At 37.5% G+C, this 17,822-nt stretch overlaps 2 protein-coding genes across 2 annotated transcripts; one reads left to right on the plus strand and one right to left on the minus strand.

Moving 5' to 3' along the window:
- Positions 1 to 21: 21 nt before the first annotated feature.
- Positions 22 to 4,282, plus strand: LOC124146440 (RNA-binding protein PNO1-like). Its single transcript, XM_046516725.2, has 7 exons — positions 22 to 253; positions 1,056 to 1,205; positions 1,761 to 1,844; positions 2,136 to 2,196; positions 2,901 to 3,018; positions 3,219 to 3,289; positions 4,198 to 4,282. Exons 1-7 carry the CDS (start codon positions 53 to 55, stop codon positions 4,263 to 4,265), a joined length of 753 nt encoding a protein of 250 aa, XP_046372681.1. The 5' UTR covers positions 22 to 52; the 3' UTR covers positions 4,266 to 4,282.
- Positions 4,283 to 7,968: 3,686 nt separating this feature from the next.
- LOC124146441 (histone acetyltransferase KAT5-like) lies at positions 7,969 to 17,821 on the minus strand. Its single transcript, XM_046516726.2, has 12 exons — positions 17,796 to 17,821; positions 17,631 to 17,688; positions 17,206 to 17,274; positions 16,913 to 17,073; positions 16,519 to 16,728; positions 15,949 to 16,104; positions 15,529 to 15,612; positions 14,527 to 14,616; positions 14,119 to 14,259; positions 13,449 to 13,542; positions 12,151 to 12,313; positions 7,969 to 10,261 (listed from the first exon to the last, which is right to left on the minus strand). Exons 1-12 carry the CDS (start codon positions 17,817 to 17,819, stop codon positions 10,045 to 10,047), a joined length of 1,467 nt encoding a protein of 488 aa, XP_046372682.1. The 5' UTR covers positions 17,820 to 17,821; the 3' UTR covers positions 7,969 to 10,044.
- Position 17,822: the final 1 nt, after the last annotated feature.

Here is a 17,822-nt window from a genome sequence, read left to right on the forward strand (position 1 = left end):
TTTCAGTTGGCGCATGCTCAGTAATCAACTTCCTCTTACAACACACGTGAAAATGGCAGATACACAAACATCACAGACCTCCTCAATGGAATCGTCACAAACGCCACAAGAAGACAGTTTCATACCAGCGAGAAGAAAAACAAGGAAACGAAAGATGAAGGAAGATGATTCAAAAGAAGAACGTGAAATGGATACTTCAGAGTCAGCCCCCAAACGTCCTAGTTTTCCTCCCATTAGCAGTGATAAATTGATGGTAATATCATTGACAACCTCTTCATTGAAAATGATGTTATACAATTTTTAATCTTAAAATTTGATACATGTATTGTATCCGCCCCTTGTACATTCGATGTCGATGGGAGATTCAGCCTACACAGAATGCCAAGCATAGCCAACCGTCTCATAAAGGCACCGTGAATTTAACTGGCGAAAGTGGGTGCAGGCTAAGACGGCACTCAACAAAACGGCACAGATTTCTCTGCGAAATCGGCACCTCTATTTTTAATAACGATAAGAATGATGTATGTGGTAGTGGTCCGTTTTGAGTGGCACCCATTAATTCACCATTTTATCAAATGGTATCATGTAACTTGTGCATAAGCTGGTGTGGGCCATCATGGCTACAGGAGATACCATCATGACCAGATTGATGTTACCTGATTTGGCCTTATCCATTCTGTCATAAAATCTTGTTAATCTGGAAAACCCTGTTTTCCAGGCCTTTAATGTTGGGAAGTGCCATACTTAGTTGTTCAAGTGTCATGCCTTCCTATGATTTGTGGGCCTAGAAATTGGTTAATCCAGATGATTTCACTGGGAATGGTACCATCCAGATTAGCAGGGTTTAACTGTACACCTGATTTGTCTGATGTAAGATATGTAGATCTGTATGCAGTACCAAGTTAGCTGTCTCCTGTAGCGTAATTAAGATAATTAGTAGCATTTTATATAAAGTGTCTTTGTGTTAAAGAACTAGTTCTGTGGTTTGCTAATCTCAGTAGAATGTTTGCTCAGAAGAGTCAGCACATATATGCATTGTGATGGATCTATTTCAGGGTGGTTCAACAGAAATGAGGAAGATTCCCATCCCACAAAACAGATATACTCCACTCAAGGAAAACTGGATGAAAATATTTACACCAGTGGTTGAACACCTACACCTACAGATCAGGTTCAACTTGAAGTCACGAAATGTTGAAATAAAGGTAAGTGAACAAAACCAAAACTGAAGTTTTATGTTATTTTTACATTTGTTACAAAACAATGGGAGTTCCATGTATTGTCCTAAAAGTAAAACTTGTTTCACTTTTAGCATGATCATTATGCTTTGTTTGAAATAAGTTTGAAATGAATAAGTGAACAGGGTTTTCCGTGACTCACAAATGTGAGTCCAGTACACACAAATGTTGAGAATGGCCTCAGAAAAAAAAGAATATACTGCACCCCGAAGGACACACAATAATATTCATTGTACTTACAGCACATCAAGAGCAGTTATGGATGTCTGTCATTTCATTCATCAATCATAACCACTGTCCATATGATCTTTGATTCATTCCAGGCTTTAAAGTAATTATTAAGATGTACAGTTGCTACACCATTTTGTTACTTTCCAGGACCCTCATATTGCCTGCAACGACCCTTAAAATTAGTTATTGGGGGTCCAGAGGACCCCCACTTTCGTAAGTCAAGGTAAAGCCCTGAGTTAATGTATCCTCCTTATATACATTTGAAATTATGTCATGTTCTAAACTTTACAGACTTGCAAGGAAACAAAAGATATAGGTGCTCTCCAGAAAGCTGCAGACTTTGTAAAGGCATTTGCCCTGGGATTTGAAGTAGATGTAAGTGTTAACTTATATCTTTAATAAGTTTTTAATGAATTTGTAGTTAAATACCATGCATTTCAGTGACAAATTTAAGATGTAAATATAATTTGTTTAGTTCATGTTTCCCCATGAGGCACTATTGTTGGAATAAGGTTATTATGATGTTGATAAATACTGTTTTCATGTGTCAGTGTACATGTTATTATGTTAACAGTATGCCCTTAATGAGCATTGTCTGAGGTTTCTATTAATGTCGCAATTGAAGATGTTTTAAAATGGTCTCAATAAATGTTCCCATCGTTTCAGGATTCCCTTGCTCTTGTGAGGCTGGATGATTTGTATCTAGAGTCATTTTCTGTAACAGATGGTAAGAATATGTTTTATTTTATAAGATATCAAAAGCCGCCCCATGAAATAGGACTGCTTACAGTATTTCTTAGAATTTGACCACTACTGACAGTCAATTAAGCTCATGTCTTGCCACTTAGTCCTTCGTCCATCCAGTTGTCCGTCAATTGTGGACTTTTGCATTTTTTACACTGTTGCCATTTTACTTCTTGAGACTTGGGTATTTTGGGGATCTTAAAGAAGTTGTCTTGGTTAAGATCAAGATCTGGAAGTAATGTTTTTGGACTGGATGTACATGTTGGTACATTAAAACTTCTAGGCTTTGAGTAAATGGCAGTGACAGGGCTGCTTCTGTTTGTGTAAGTAAATGCAAACAGCTCTAGTTTAATGAAGATGTAAAACCAGCACCAATCTGAAACAACACTGAAAAATATATGAAATTAGAATTCTTATGTATTTCACATGCTTTCAGTTAAGTGTGAAAGCGCAAGAGACAAAATATTGAGCGTGATATCAGTATTCCAAAATAATTGGAAAGTTGTGCATGCATTGAAGAAGAATTCTGTAAACTAAGTAACAGATAAATTTTGGTCAAACCTCAGATGATACATATTCGGTCATATTCGGTAAATGATGTGTGTCTGAAATGTTTTCTTGACAACTTAAATGTTTGTCTTTCAAATTTGATTCTTATTAAATGTCATAATGTGTTTGTTTTTTCAGTAAAACCCTTGAAGGGTGACCATCTTGCCAGGGCTATAGGAAGACTGGCAGGGAAAAATGGCAAGACAAAATTCACAATTGAGAATGTCACAAAAACTAGGATTGTCCTAGCTGATACGTAAGTTTTGACATCTTTGTTAACCAGAGTGTGATATACTTTTGAAATGTAAGAAATTTCATCAAAGATGCTGGAATATGATTCTTCTGACTTGTTCATAATAAATATGTTTGAATTATGTTGGTGTTTTTTAGGTCAGATAATATATCTGATGGAGGTTTTACTCATTAATTTAATCAATGCTATTTTTACTTTTACAGGAAAGTGAATATCCTTGGTTCCTATCAAAATATCCAGGTTGCAAGAAGAGCAATATGCAATCTCATATTGGGTATGTTCTGTACATGTTTATGCCATTAACTTTGTTAACGTGTTCAAGATATTCTCTCAACCGTGCCATGACCCTGTAGTTCACAGGGGCACTGGTGTCCCAGTCGCTATTCAGAGATGTGTCCCTTGGCCACAACAGAAACGTATGATCATGGGTTTTAATCCTGATTCTAGGTTTGTCCGCATCATACCCATGCTTGTGGGTTGCACCAAAGTGGTAAACATCTGAGACCTGCATCACTTTGGGCTTTCCTCCCACATTAAGCTGATACACCATGATATAACAGGAATAACTCACTCTCACACTGAAGATCAGCAGTAAAAATAGGGTACCTGGTACCCCTTGCTGGTCTCCTGGTGGGTGAATAGGTCCCTGGTACCCCATGCTGGTCTCCTGGGGGATGAATAGGTCCCTGGTTACCTATGCTGGTCTCCTGGTGGGTGAATAGGTCCCTGGTTACCTATGCTGGTCTCCTGGTGGGTGAATAGGTCCCTGGTACCCCATGCTGGTCTCCTTGGGAGATGAACAGGTCCCTGGTACCCCATGCTGGACTCCCTTGGGGATGAATAGGTCCCTGGTACCCCATGCTGGACTCCCTGGGGGGTGAATAGGTCCCTGGTACCTCATGCTGGTCTCCTGGTGGGTGAATAGGTCCCTGGTTACCCTATGCTGGTCTCCTGGTTGGTGAATAGGTTCCTGGTACCCCATGCTGGTCTCATGGGGGAACCACTTTCATCACCTGAACAATTAAATGGTCACTAAGTAGTCCTGAAACATGACAAACAATAAAGAAGTGGTTATCCATAAAAAGTTCCATGTCTTTAAGTTCAAGTGTTGGTGTGACGTTTGTCCACATTTGCATGCATCGGAGTGAAAATCTACAGCTTGTACCTTTCCTCTGTTTGCAGGGAGTCCTCCATCCAAAGTTTATGGCCAGATGAGGAGTGTTGCTTCCAGGTCGGCAGAGAGGTTCTAAATAAATTATTGTTGCCATCTTATGCTTTTGTTTTGATTACAGTAATAGAAAACCATGTTTTCTGTTAGATAAGTGTGTCAACTGTTTGGTGTAAAGGATCACGGAACTCCTTCACTCTATACATAATAAGGGAAGAAATTGTTCCTTTAGGCTTTTCAAAAGATGTCTTTTTCATAAGGTTTTACTTGTTTTGTTATCAAAGTTAACATGTGTTGGTTGGGTAGCCTAGTGGCTAAAGTGTTGGGCTGGCCATGCTGAAGACCAGGTTCAATGTCCCGCATGAGTAAGGTGTGTGAAGCCCATATCTGGTGTCCCTTGCTGATGTGCTTGAAAATTGGCCTAAAGCTCGACTCTTATACGATGAAAAGGCTGTAACCTTAAGCTGCATTTAACTGAAAGCACAAGATGTCCGTGACACATGGTTTGTTCTCATCCAAAATAACCAATGTATAACAAAACGGCTGAGTAACTGTTAAGACAGTTTTATTTGACATGATAGTTGACAAAAAATGATCACTCTCTCACTCTTCATGATACAACTATCAAGCTCTCACGTCACACACAAACCACGCAATCAGAACACTTCCTGAGGTGGCTCTACCATGACTATACATTGTCCAGCTACATAGTCAGCACTTGGCCAGCCTTGCTCCTCCTTAGAAGGCTAGAAACTTGGAACTACAGGGTTACAACATATGTGGAGTTGTAACTTTCAATTGTTATTGGTACTTAAAGCAACCAAACCTTTAGCAGAAGGTTGGGTTAATATTTAGTTACCTTGGCCTATCAATACATTCATGCAGTCTTATATACTACTCAAAAGAAGTTAAGGATCACCTGGTTCTTTCATATTACTATAGTTAATCTATCATGTCATGACATTAACTTTTCCATTATGAAAGAATCGGGTGATCCTTAACTTCTTTTGAGTAGTATATATAATGGTCACAACTCTAGTCAGAAAGTGGTTGTAGATAAGACATCTGGGATATTCCAAGCGGAAACTGCAGACATATTGCCAGTAGAGTATATCTCAGAATCTTTAGAGAATTATTTTAACTGTGTTAATTCTGAGTGCATACAATGGAGAATACTTCGTTGATGAAAATATATGGGAGGTTGTCTGAATGGTCTACCTTAATACAGCAGTCAAAACAACAGCATCTATCCGTTAATGTTGTGAGTTGGGAAGCAACAGTGAAGCCAATCACATTCTAAGACAACACATTGAAAATGTTTTTGAATAATGGACAAGAAAACTGAACCATTTTTAAAACTGACACATTCACTCCTTATGCATAAGTGGGTGAGATGCTTTGAGCAAATATCAGCTGGTTCAGGTTACCATAGTTACAACAAATAATTACTTAACTCTTTGGTCATGGGGCTCAGAGATATATAAAAAAAGAACGAGGATAAAAGGCTACAGTTTTCATCCCAGCACCATTTAGGGTGTAATGATTTGAATGTTTACTGACTGCATAACGTCCACTTACAAATGGTAGGACATTGCAGTTTATGAATTAGAAATGAAATTGATGAGACACAAAATATAAAGATACCTCAATTTTTTTCTACATATTACTAAAGAATCTGTTCTGAGTGAGTGAGTTTGATTTTACTCCGCTTTTAGCAATATTCCAGCAATATCACGGCGGGGGACACCAGAAATGGGCTTCACACATTGTACCCATGTCAGGAATCGAACCCGGGTTTTCAGCGTGACGAGTGAACGCTTTAACCACCAGGCTACCCGACCGCCCCTGAATCTGTTCTGAAGAAAAGATTATACATATAGATGCAGAAGTTGTGCAATTTGTTCCTAGAATGAGGTACATCACAATTTTAATATACAAAAGATGTATAGAACCTGTTAGTGCTGCTTCACATGTAACTGGTTTGGCTACAACATACGACACACACCTACAATACAACACCCAAATATTGCTGTGTTTCTCGCCTTTCACCATGATGCATCGTGACAGAATCACCATGGTTTCAGTCTTCCACATCCCTCGAATAACTTCATCACATGTCACTGACAAAGATACAATTTGTTACCTAGTAACCATGACGATTTAACTGTTAGTAATCAGTTGAATCTGGACCTTGCAGATTCAACTTAGCTTGCCAACAATGATCAAAAGGTATATCTTTGTCAATCTCAGCCAGAGCGATACACAGTCATGATACAATGCATAAGATAATTTGTTCATGAAATGCTAGCTTGTACAGAGACAAACCCTTTCAGTTTCACCATAACAATGGAAAACCAAAGGTCATGTCTGTCCAACAGAATCCGTTTCCAAAACACTGTCGGGAATGCTAGAAAAATGCTTTTTGACATTTAAATAATTCTAGCATTTAAGACATTTTACAACTGAAATGTTGAGTTACTACCAGTCAATCTACCTGAAGTTTGAACTATTTCATTGTCAATATATTCTATCTGCAATTTCACAGGAGAAGAATTTGCACTAAAATTTAAAAAAAGAAAGTGGCGAGGTCCAACAATGACCGAAAGCTGAAAGACTGGAAATATGCAAATGCAGCCTATTTTCAGTAGTAATTTACACTTCATTAAATGTCTTATTCACAAAAATAAAATACTAGGTGTTCATAATAAGAAATATACACAATCGCCAAACACTCCTATGATGGGTCGGGACAGGTGTTAGTTAATCACCTCTAGTTACAGCTTGGCTCAAAAACAAGTCACAAACAGGACTTATATTTTACCTGTAAATATATTTTAAGAATACTCGTTTTCAATACGAAAGGCTAGATTAGGTAGATTTGCTTTATTTTGACATATTTTTCATTTCCTATAAATCTTATTCATCAAACATTTTTCTAGCATTTCCAACAGTACTTTAGTACCAAATGTCAGTGTCCTGTAACTTCAAGACAACAATAATACATGAGATTGACGATTGTACTTAAAATCAACCCGAAATGCCTGACCTGAGTGTCGACCCCATCAGTCAGTGGATCCTTTATCAGTAATTCAATTTGAAATGTTAATAACTTTGGATACACATTTGGTAGATCAAGAGTCTAGGGTTTATGCAGATCGTAGACATTATCCAGTGTTTCAAGCACCCGTATTTAAGACCAAGAATACACCACAGCATCAATCTGCAGAATAACGATGCATCAAATTTAAAACATTTAATCTATGTACTAACTAAAGCAATTTGCAAAGTAAAATCCTGGTTAGTAACAAAAGAACACCGGCAAGCTTTCTGCTTCTAATTACTCCCTTTAACATGGCGGTGCCATTTTCATGAAATGTATGCACTAAAGAAGACTTGTCAATGAAATTCAAGGACTTTACAAGCACTTTCCCCCAAACCTCAGAATAAACGCTTAGGAAGTCTTGTGAATGCAAACATGTTTCAAACAGTGCACTCTGGCCATTAACATGATACAGCTAAGTATACAACTCAAAGAAGATAAGAGTGAGTGAGTGAGTGAGTGAGTTGGGTTTAACGCCGCTTTTAACATTATTTCAGTCATATTGCGGCGTGTCAGCTTAATGTGGGAGGAAAGCCCGAAGTGATGCAGGTTTCAGACGTTTACCACTTCGGTGAAACCCACGAGCACGGGTATGGTGCTGACAAACCTAGAAACATAATTGGGGCGAACCGGGATTCGAACCCACAATCATAGGTTTCTGGCATGCCCAAGGGACACAACTCTGCACAGCGAATTATGATCAACACCTGATTATTTCACATTACTATAATTAATCTGTCATGGTATGACAGATCAACTATAGCAATATGAAAGAATTGGGTGGTCCCTTACTTCTTTTGAGTGGTATACATAGAGAATCTTATCTGCCGAGTTTAATCTTGTTGTAATACACTAATGAAGAGATTCAGCCATAAAATAACTGGGCAAGTACCACATACAACAAAGCAGGTGAAAATATATCCATGTTTCTTGCCAATAACTCTAAAAAAGTGACATTTGTTTTAACACCCGCTGGCCCTGTCATATATCAACCTCCCAAAATGGTTGTTACAAAAAATGCTTTCTAACGTAAAAAAACCATATTGGTTGTTTATAAATGAACACATTTACTTTTTCATTGATGATACTGTGCTAAACATTTAGATTCATGAGGTGATCAGTAAGAAATCTTAAAAACAATTCATGGTCATTGGTGAGGAAAAGGAAGACCTGCCATTTTGAAAATAGATAAGCACTTTGAACGCTCAATTCAAATTGGCTCGACTGTTTGTGCATTATAAGGGAGCTGAAATTAATATTTGTCTGTTTGTTGTTTAGCTTCACACTCAGCAATATTCCAGCTAAATAATCAAATCTGGCCCAGACAATCCAGTGCTTGACACTGTATATTGATGGACGCAACTGGGATACAATGACATGCATCAACCAAGTAAGCGAGTCTGACCACCAGAACTGAAGCTATAAATTAGGGAAGCAACTTAAAAGTGGTTTTATCATTGAATCTATCTGAATCAATCTATCTGAAGTACTAACGTTCCAGTGGAAAAAATGGGTACCAGGTAGTTTCCAATAAAAAGGGAGTTCAGTAAAATAATCTTTAAATTAATATGATTGCAAGTTGAGACATGCTTGTACAGCATATTCACCTGCACACTTAAATGCACTGCATAAAGAGGGACAATTTTAAATACTTATGGTATGGACTGATATGACGAAAGTTCATCTGATCACAAACTCACCAATTCTCCTGTTTGGTCTCACTCATGGATCATGCCAATCAAGAGACAAATGCAACAAAAATCCTTAAAAGTAAACCCTAACTAACAATAAATAAAACTGCTAGCATGTATATTTATATAATATAGTATATTATTATGGTTATGAAAGTTTGATACAGTTAACTATTTTGTACAATGGTATACTACACCATCTTTTGTAAACAACAAACAGGTTAAGGTTAAACAATTTTTTGTAAAACAATTATTAGGAAACCATAAGCACACTTTAAAAATGTTTGAGGTCCATAAAATTTAAGAAGAAAAAAATGTAAATGTGTGAAATAAGACTTGAATTAAGACCAGCAACTTACTGGTAAACCGTACGCCAATGCAGGTTTGCTTGGCATGTATTAATGTAAGCAGAGTTAGCTCCCCTTGGTGGCTCGCCTGTCTTGGGAGGCTCGCTCGGGTTTCGCGCTTGTTTCGAGGGTTGCCACTAAATGTCATCAAGTGTTTGCCTGTGTCCTGTCGATGTGTGACAAGTGTATAGTTGCTTCTAACCTAACTGGCGCTACTGGAACAAAGTAGTGAGAGCCACTTGTAAAATGACAATGGTGTACCAGTAATTCCTCTGAACGGGTATGACCTGAATATATATCAAACTACATGATATTGGAATGAGATGACAGACACATATTAACCCCCAAAAAAGTCAGAATGAAAATGGTAGAAAAAAGTTTGTATCACAGACTATTGCTGAAAAAAGAGAAAAGAAAATTTTAAGAAAAACAAAAAGAAGCACTTGTTCATTGAACTGAGTTTTCCCACACAATTCCAATCTGAATCATCAAGCAATTGTCCATGGCATTGGCTGCAACACACCAGGATCTATTGATGAAGGTTTGCTGAGAAGGTGACCATGTGAGCAGCATATTGGACTCATCTCTCTGTCGTTGGTATTCTTGACTTTTGGACACGTATTCATGGTATAAGTTGCCTTCTGGAAGAGGCTGGTTTAAGTACTCTCAAGTAACTAGACTGCTAGAAGGATGGGTTATTTGATAGTCTATCTCTTCCTATAGTCACCACTTCCCTCGTTTACTCCAGTCTTTGGGCTGCCAGTGGAGGCATTTTGAGTCAATACGGATCTTTCTACGAGCCATTGCACGATTATGAGAGTCCATTAGTTCATTTGATATTGTGATGATATACTGTCCTTTGTAATAGTTGATGAGATTCAAATGTTGGAGTGTTGATATAACATCTTCTTTCTTGATGCTGGTCATTTCCGAAATTTCACTGTAAAAAACAAAACAGGATGTTATCAGAGTGAGTGAGTGAGTGAGTGAGTAGTGAGTGAGTGACGAACACTCACAGTAAGATGTGTTAGTTTGTTTGTTTGTTGTTTAATGCCACACTCAGCAATATTCCAGCTAAATCGACAAGACAAGACAAACCAGGGATTGACATCATGAGCATCGATCCACGCAATTGGAATCGATGATATGCATCAACCAAGTCAGCGAGTTTGATCACCTGATCCTGTTAGTCGCCTCTTACGACAAGCATATTTGCTGTAATAAACAAGACACGATGTTATCAGACGGATGAAGAGTGAGTGAGTGGGTGGATGAGTAAGTGGGTGGGTGAGCGAGTTGTTGCTTGCAACAATACATATATACATCATGCATTGATCAGACTATCTCACTGACAGATCGAGTGTTTTTCATTGGTCAGTGTATTGCACTTATCATAACGACTTTAAGACAGGTTTGCAGCCACTTACAACAGTCTTTCAGTTACACCACGGCATGAAGTGGGAGGAAAGCCCTGGAGTATTGGAGGTTAATCTACATTTTCCACTTTGGAACCATTAACAGATATGGTTTCATCTTCCTGAGGCAAGGATCTTTACAGACTATAAAAGTCCAGTTTCCAACCTTGCCGAACTAGGCTGGAATTCCTGAGTTTCCTGAGTTGGCTTGACTAACGAGTCTTGATGCTCATGATATCAATCACTGGATTGTCTGTTCCAGACTCGATTATTTACAGACCGCCGTCATATAGCTGGAATATTGCCGAGTGCGTCGTAACACAACCAACCAACCAACATGGATTACAAGTGCAGATTTCCGTCGACTGAGCGTCGACAGACATTTTCCAAGTCTTTTCATGTTTTTAATCAAGGTGATCAAATGATTTGATTCACTTCGCAAGGTAAAACCTGTTTTATTACATCGATCTTGATTATCGATCAGATCGTCTTGACTGGACGCAGTCATTTTGTTTAATGCCAATGAGATGAGAGGTGGAATCTCATTGGTCAATAGGAGGGACATAGAAAGGACATAACTCGTAATAGCCAATAAAATCCAGCCTATTTCGGCCAGGGTGGAAACTGGACTTTTATTGTCAGTTAACTCCCTTGCTTTGGGAAGATGATATGGTTCAAACAAACCTTGGAAACTAATAACTAAATCCGGAATCTGAATCCACAGCTAATCCTGGCATGACTAAGGGATGCAACAGATCACATCAAATTACCGCACATTAGACCACTGAACCAATTGTGGAAGTACTGGACCAAACAAACCCGTGGCGCATTATGACATGTATCAGCAAGGTCACTGCTGTTTAAGTGGTGCTCACTAGGGCTAGAACAAGTCCAAATTTATTACCCGGGTACCCTACCCCCTATTACCCGAACATACCCGGGTACCCACTGTGGGTACAAAATGTCCGATTGGGAATATTTTGACCGTAGCCCTGGCAAGATTTATTTAGATACACATATCAAACGATTTTTTTCATGCACAAACTGAAGTTGACTGAAGCTTCATCTTTATTCAAACATACAAAAGTCAGAAAGAAATGCAAACATTAGTGACCTTTAGTGTACCCATGGAGTTTCATTAAACGATTTATCACATGACTAACCATGGGTACATGCGAAAACCTAACTAAACAATAAACTGACCGGGTAATAGTATCATGTGCAATGATTCATAGCCTCTTTTCATAATGAAAATGTAAGTGTAGGATTTCTTTTGTACATTTCTCTGAAAGACTAATTTCAATGGAAGAAAGGAATATCTCACTATCAGGATATTTTTAGTTTGAAACACCATTGTACTATCAAAACAAAAGCATGCATCATAGCACCTGAGACAATGAGTACAGCAACTTACTTGATGGTAATGAGAGGTCTCTCGCCAGTTTCATTCGGTTTGAGATTCAGCAGTATTTCCAGAATGGTCTGTGACCAATAGCTGCGATATGACAGAAGGCCTAAGTCAGAGAGAGGCTTCTCTGGGGAACCCGTTTTGCCCTCACCTTTAGAGAGTTCATAACCTGTAAACAGACAATAACACTTTCACAGATCATATCACAGAACCAGACCTTTCAAAATCTTGTTAAATCATGCTGTAAAACAGGATACCTTAAATACCGGTACTTGTAGACTTGAAGAAGAAGGCTCAGAACAATTTTTTTCCTCACACAATTGAATATGGATGACGAAAAATATAAAAACATCACAGCCTTCATTTAATTGATTATGGACAACTTGTCACCAACCAGACCAAACCCAGATCAACTTGATAACAAAATTAAAATGAGCCCTGTGAGGATCTGGTTACAAATTACGTCAACCTATGTACTGTTGAAGTTGTTTTTTTATCACTATTTGTTTGCAAACTGTCAACAAGAACTGATTGTCTTGGCATGGAAAGTTGAACATCATATTGAGCATTTTATCAGTGCTGTTGACAATGTTTCCCAAATCACAAATTATTTGCCATGCATGTGTGACCTCTCTCATTTTCTTTTATGAACATAAGGTTGGCAGCTTCTTTAATTATCAAATAACAAGGCAAAAAGTGAGCAGGTCTCACTAATACCCCCGACTTCGACTCCAACATATTTCTAAGTTGAAAAACATGAAAAAGGTAATAATTTGAAAGAATCCATGAAATAGGTTTCTAGTTATAGGTCGCACAAATGCTTCAGTTAAAAACTCTCATTTAGAAAAATAGCTGTATATGTTCAGAAAATCCAAATATTGAAGACAAACTTTGCACTGCACCTCTTCTATTGGTATAGAAATTTTAACCCCAATTTGAAAAGAATTCATGCAGTAGTTTTTTAATTCCTAGGTCGCACAAATAATTAAGTCAAGAAATTCTAAGTAAGAGAAAGTCCTCGGAAGGGCAGAATTCCTAGGTATAACTATAACAATAGAAAATAAAATATAATAAAGTAATGGTCAAGTGAAAGACATTTTATAACATAATCAGTAATATTTCATCTTTATCAAATGAGACACGCCGAAGACCCAATTTGTGAAACCCATTTCTGGTGTCCCCCGCCGTGATATTGCTGGAATATTGCTAAAAGCGGCATAAAAAACCATACTCACTCACTCACTTGATCAAATGAAGGAATAAAATTTGTGGTATTCTGCTGCTTTTCACAGTAAAGTACTTACTAAATTCTATCAGCAGTTTTCCGTACCCTTTCCTCTGATAAGGTGGTAATGTGAGAATACAAGCTACATTATAATCTTCTGTGGATTCTTTCTCCTGTAAAATAAAGTAGTAACATGTCAAATAATTCACATGACATGGTATGATTTCTATTCATGTGATGTGATGATAACAAGGAGCACCATCTTTTAATGTCTTTTCTATTTGCTTGAAGTATTTAATAAGAATGCTTTTTTCAGAAGATACTATTCTATAAAATATTCTGTCCACAACCTTTCAAAAGTTGGTGTGAGAGGGCAGCCATTCTTTACTAATAAAGAAAGTTGGCTACATTGCTGTAGAATTGTCATTTTGTCTCAAAGCAGAATAAAACACTAATGTGATGTTTCAGGGGCATGGATATATTTCTGATATAGTGCCGAGAACTAACTTGTATATAATATCAGCTTTCAATATAAAATTACTTTAGCAACCCATTCTTGTCATAACAGGATAGAGTCGTCAAACTCGCTGAATTGGTGTATGTCATCGTATCCCATCGATGATCATGATGTCATTGACTGGATTGTCTGGTTCAGACTAGATTATTTACAGACCGCCGTCATATGGCTGGAATACTGCAGAGTGCGGCATTAAACAACAAACAAACAATACATAACTGCTAGAACCCACCTTGGAGAAGTAGCCTACTAAGTGGTAGCCCCTGTTGTCCATCTCACACATACAGTAGAAGAGGAATGGATCTGTGTCATAGTACAATGTTTTGTGATCTAAGAACAGCTTGGCCAGGAGACACAAATTTTGAGCGTATGCCTGGAAAATAAGAATGACTCAGTGACCCTCTACAACATAGGTCTTTCTAATACCAGTAATACAGTCAGCTAGCAACACATGGCAATTTGAAGCACAGCTTTCACTTTCTGAATACAGTGTACTTGGAACCAACCTTACCGGTACTAATATTTGAAAATAATTTAAGACAGTTTCCATTTCATAAAAAAAGACAGTGTTTAACAATCTTTGTCGTTAAGTTTTTAAGCAGTTAGATCAGACTTATTAAGAAAAATATATCACACTTACTTTGTTTTTCCTTCCATCTATTTCAAAGAAAGAGATTTCACCTTTTCTATAAATTTCATTTCCAGGCGGATGCCTAAGTAAACATTTGGCCTGCAATTACAAAATTACATTCATTTTGACATTCATTATGTTAGTATACTTACCCTGACACAACATGATGCAATTTCCTTCACTTCGATCATATAACAGAACACAAAACCTGCCTCTTCCTCATCTCTGATGGCTGTTACCAATCAGAGTTATCTGTCCTTCATCTAACATGCAGAGCTATGCTTTATGGTCAGGTACCTCCGACGCTTCTGATACATGACCCCTGGCAGATCAGAAGTTCAAGTCAAGAGCCCAACAATCACTCAGAATATTTTTTGACAACACGAGCAAGTCACATCATTCATAAACAAGAGCTCAACAATCCATCATGAGGTTGTTGAGACAATCTTAGTCACCCAGTCGAAGATGATTGAAGTGAAGAAGGAAATTGCAATTTGCTGCGTCAGGATAAGAAATAATTTGCAAGTGTTGACATTCTCTGTGAATGAGCGAGTCAATGTTTCTTTATCCTATTTTTGAGAGGTGAGTGACTTGTTCCCCTTTGATGTAGTGGGCACAGCAGATGGTTGGATGATCGCATCAAAAAGTAGGAGAGATATGGAATTTTATAATGGGAAAAAATGTAGACAATGGGCATCAACTGTTTTTATGTTGGTAAGAATATTTAGGAAATACCAAAATTATCACCCCTCCCCCCCTCAAAACAAGGACTTAACCAACATTGCCAAGACCGCATTGTATTCTGGGAGTCATCATTATATAACGGTAAATATGGGTAAATATCCTTAAAGAGGCTGTAAATAATGTTGATATCTCATATAAGAAACAAGCCGCTCGTGGTTGTAGTTTCATCGAACTTGTGCCCCACATGGTTTATTATCCCTGCAGTGTTTTATGATACGAAAAACAACTCCCCCTCCTCATTGGTTATTTCTTTATTAATCTACTTACCAAATGTCTTTCTAAACATTTGTTGCTTTTCAAGTATTTGAGGCAGTATTCACAGATATAAACAATAGGTGTTTGTGTGAGTTCCTGTGAAATGAAGAAAACATGAATTCATAAAAAACACTTTGCTACATTTGGACACATGGTTTCCAAAAATAACATTCACTTCAAAATAACACAAAATTGTCAACAAGTTCATCAGCTTGTAGATTTCATTGCTTTTATCACTTATAAACACTGATACGATTGACTAACAAGAACATAGGGAATGCATTTTCGTAATCTTGACAACATTAATGATGCTAATAGTTTTTAAAAATTAATATTTTTGAAATGATCCTACTTTTTTTAAACTAGTAGGCTTGCACGGCCCCATCATTTCACTGACTAGATAGATAAAATTGGGCTCTAGGCAATATGTACCTGTGGGTATGGAGAAAAGTACCAAGGTTTGATGCGGTAGCGACCAAGTTCTATAAGATCAACATTTTTCATCCGTGTAACAATATCATCGTGATGTGCGACCATGCTGCCTGTCTGTCTTGGCATCTTTGGGAGTGCATCCTGTGAGTCGGGTTGCTGGAAAATGACAAATTAACAAATATGAAATCTGATTGTTGGCAACATGTTGGTTATGCTCCACCTTTTTTAAGTGATTGAATATTGTGAGTACTCTTCCTGATGCAGTTATCAAATTTGTGCACTTGATATATAATCAATAGCATAAATCTAGTTTTAATAGAATTAGCAAAGACATTTTAGTTTTGATTAAAAATATGCTACTTTTATCAACATGGTTGAGGTTACCTGAAACTACAAAAAGTACAAAAAGTGAAACCTGTGGTTACATTTAGTGTATTTCAAATTAATGGTTGACAGTAACTAGTAGGGAAATAATTATTTCTGAAGTGTTATTTTTTCAAGACTATCATTTTGTAATGCATACATTTGACAAAATTGAATAAAATTAATGTTCGAGTATGAAAGAATTACTAGTGCATCTTCTTCAGCCTTTCTCTTTCTGGCTGCTGTTGCTGCTTGTGTTTTTTTCATGCCACCCGTGCTGCACATTGCACCACTAGGAGACGGAACTGCCATGTTGATCGTCAGTCCAGTCATCCCTCCTAATCCAGCACCCAGGCCAGCACCCAGACCACCTAACCCGCCACCAAGCCCACCACTGTTTGAGGTACCATTTTGTACCTGGGGTGAGATATAACAAAATCATTCAATTCTGTTATCTAAATGCATTTAGTTTGTCATCATCTGAAGAGACAAAATATAACTTAAATTATCCTTTTTTCAAGGAAAAGTGATAAAGTGAATTTATTTTGTGTTATTTATTAGAAAATATGAATAAGGAAGTCCATAAAACTAATGTACTTACAACAGGAGTGACAACGTCCCGCTCTGGGCTACTGGGGCGAGATCCACCATTGGCCAGTTTTTGGAAATCCTTCTTAGGTGTTTTGGCATCTTTCTTCGGTTGTTCCAACTTACTGATGTCCATCCTCTCTTCTGGCACCCACTCATCAAGTCGTTTATTAACTAAACAAAGAGAATGAGAATTAAATATAAACACAAAACTATGATTATAAGCATTTTGTTCATTCTTAATGAATAGCAAACAGAAAATTAATAAAACTAAAGAAATTGACTGACAGTATCAAAAATACTTACAATCTTCATAGTGAATGTAGTACAAAGGTTTTCCCTGGACATCTTTTTTACTGAGGATTTCTGCAATATCTGCAAAATAACATGATTAGATATTCATGTCAAATACTATGACATCAACAATATAGTCAAGAAGTGAAAATAGAAGTCTATCTGTTGACAGGTAACTTGTACTGAAAGATGAGAGTTGCTTCCCCTGATAATAAAGGGAGTTAATAAATATCTTGTACACACATTCCAGCTCCACTTTAAACATACAATAAATAATGCACCTACTCTCTATCAAAATAATATTAAAACTACCCTAAAGGAATATCTCCATTCAACATGACAGCAATTAAATTAACAAAATGAATTAACCGGTATCCCCATCTTGGTGTGGTGAAATGCCAGCAGGTGGCGCTCGGTATTACTTTCTCTTTACTTACGCCAACCATCGCCGTTTTTTAGAAGCACGGGCAATCTGCAACCCTCAGTTATCTCAGGCTGCAAAGAATGAAAGACAAACAATGTACTCTTTTCGTCAATCCCAAGAAATTCATGATAAACATACCTTTTAACTGAAATTTACGCAGAACTTCTCACAAACGTACCTGTGCTTCCGCCATAATCGTCATGAT

This window comes from Haliotis rufescens, unplaced genomic scaffold (genome assembly GCF_023055435.1).
Source record: "Haliotis rufescens isolate VD_foot unplaced genomic scaffold, xgHalRufe1.0.p SCAF_3, whole genome shotgun sequence".
In the NCBI taxonomy this organism is placed as follows: Eukaryota; Metazoa; Mollusca; class Gastropoda; order Lepetellida; family Haliotidae; genus Haliotis; species Haliotis rufescens.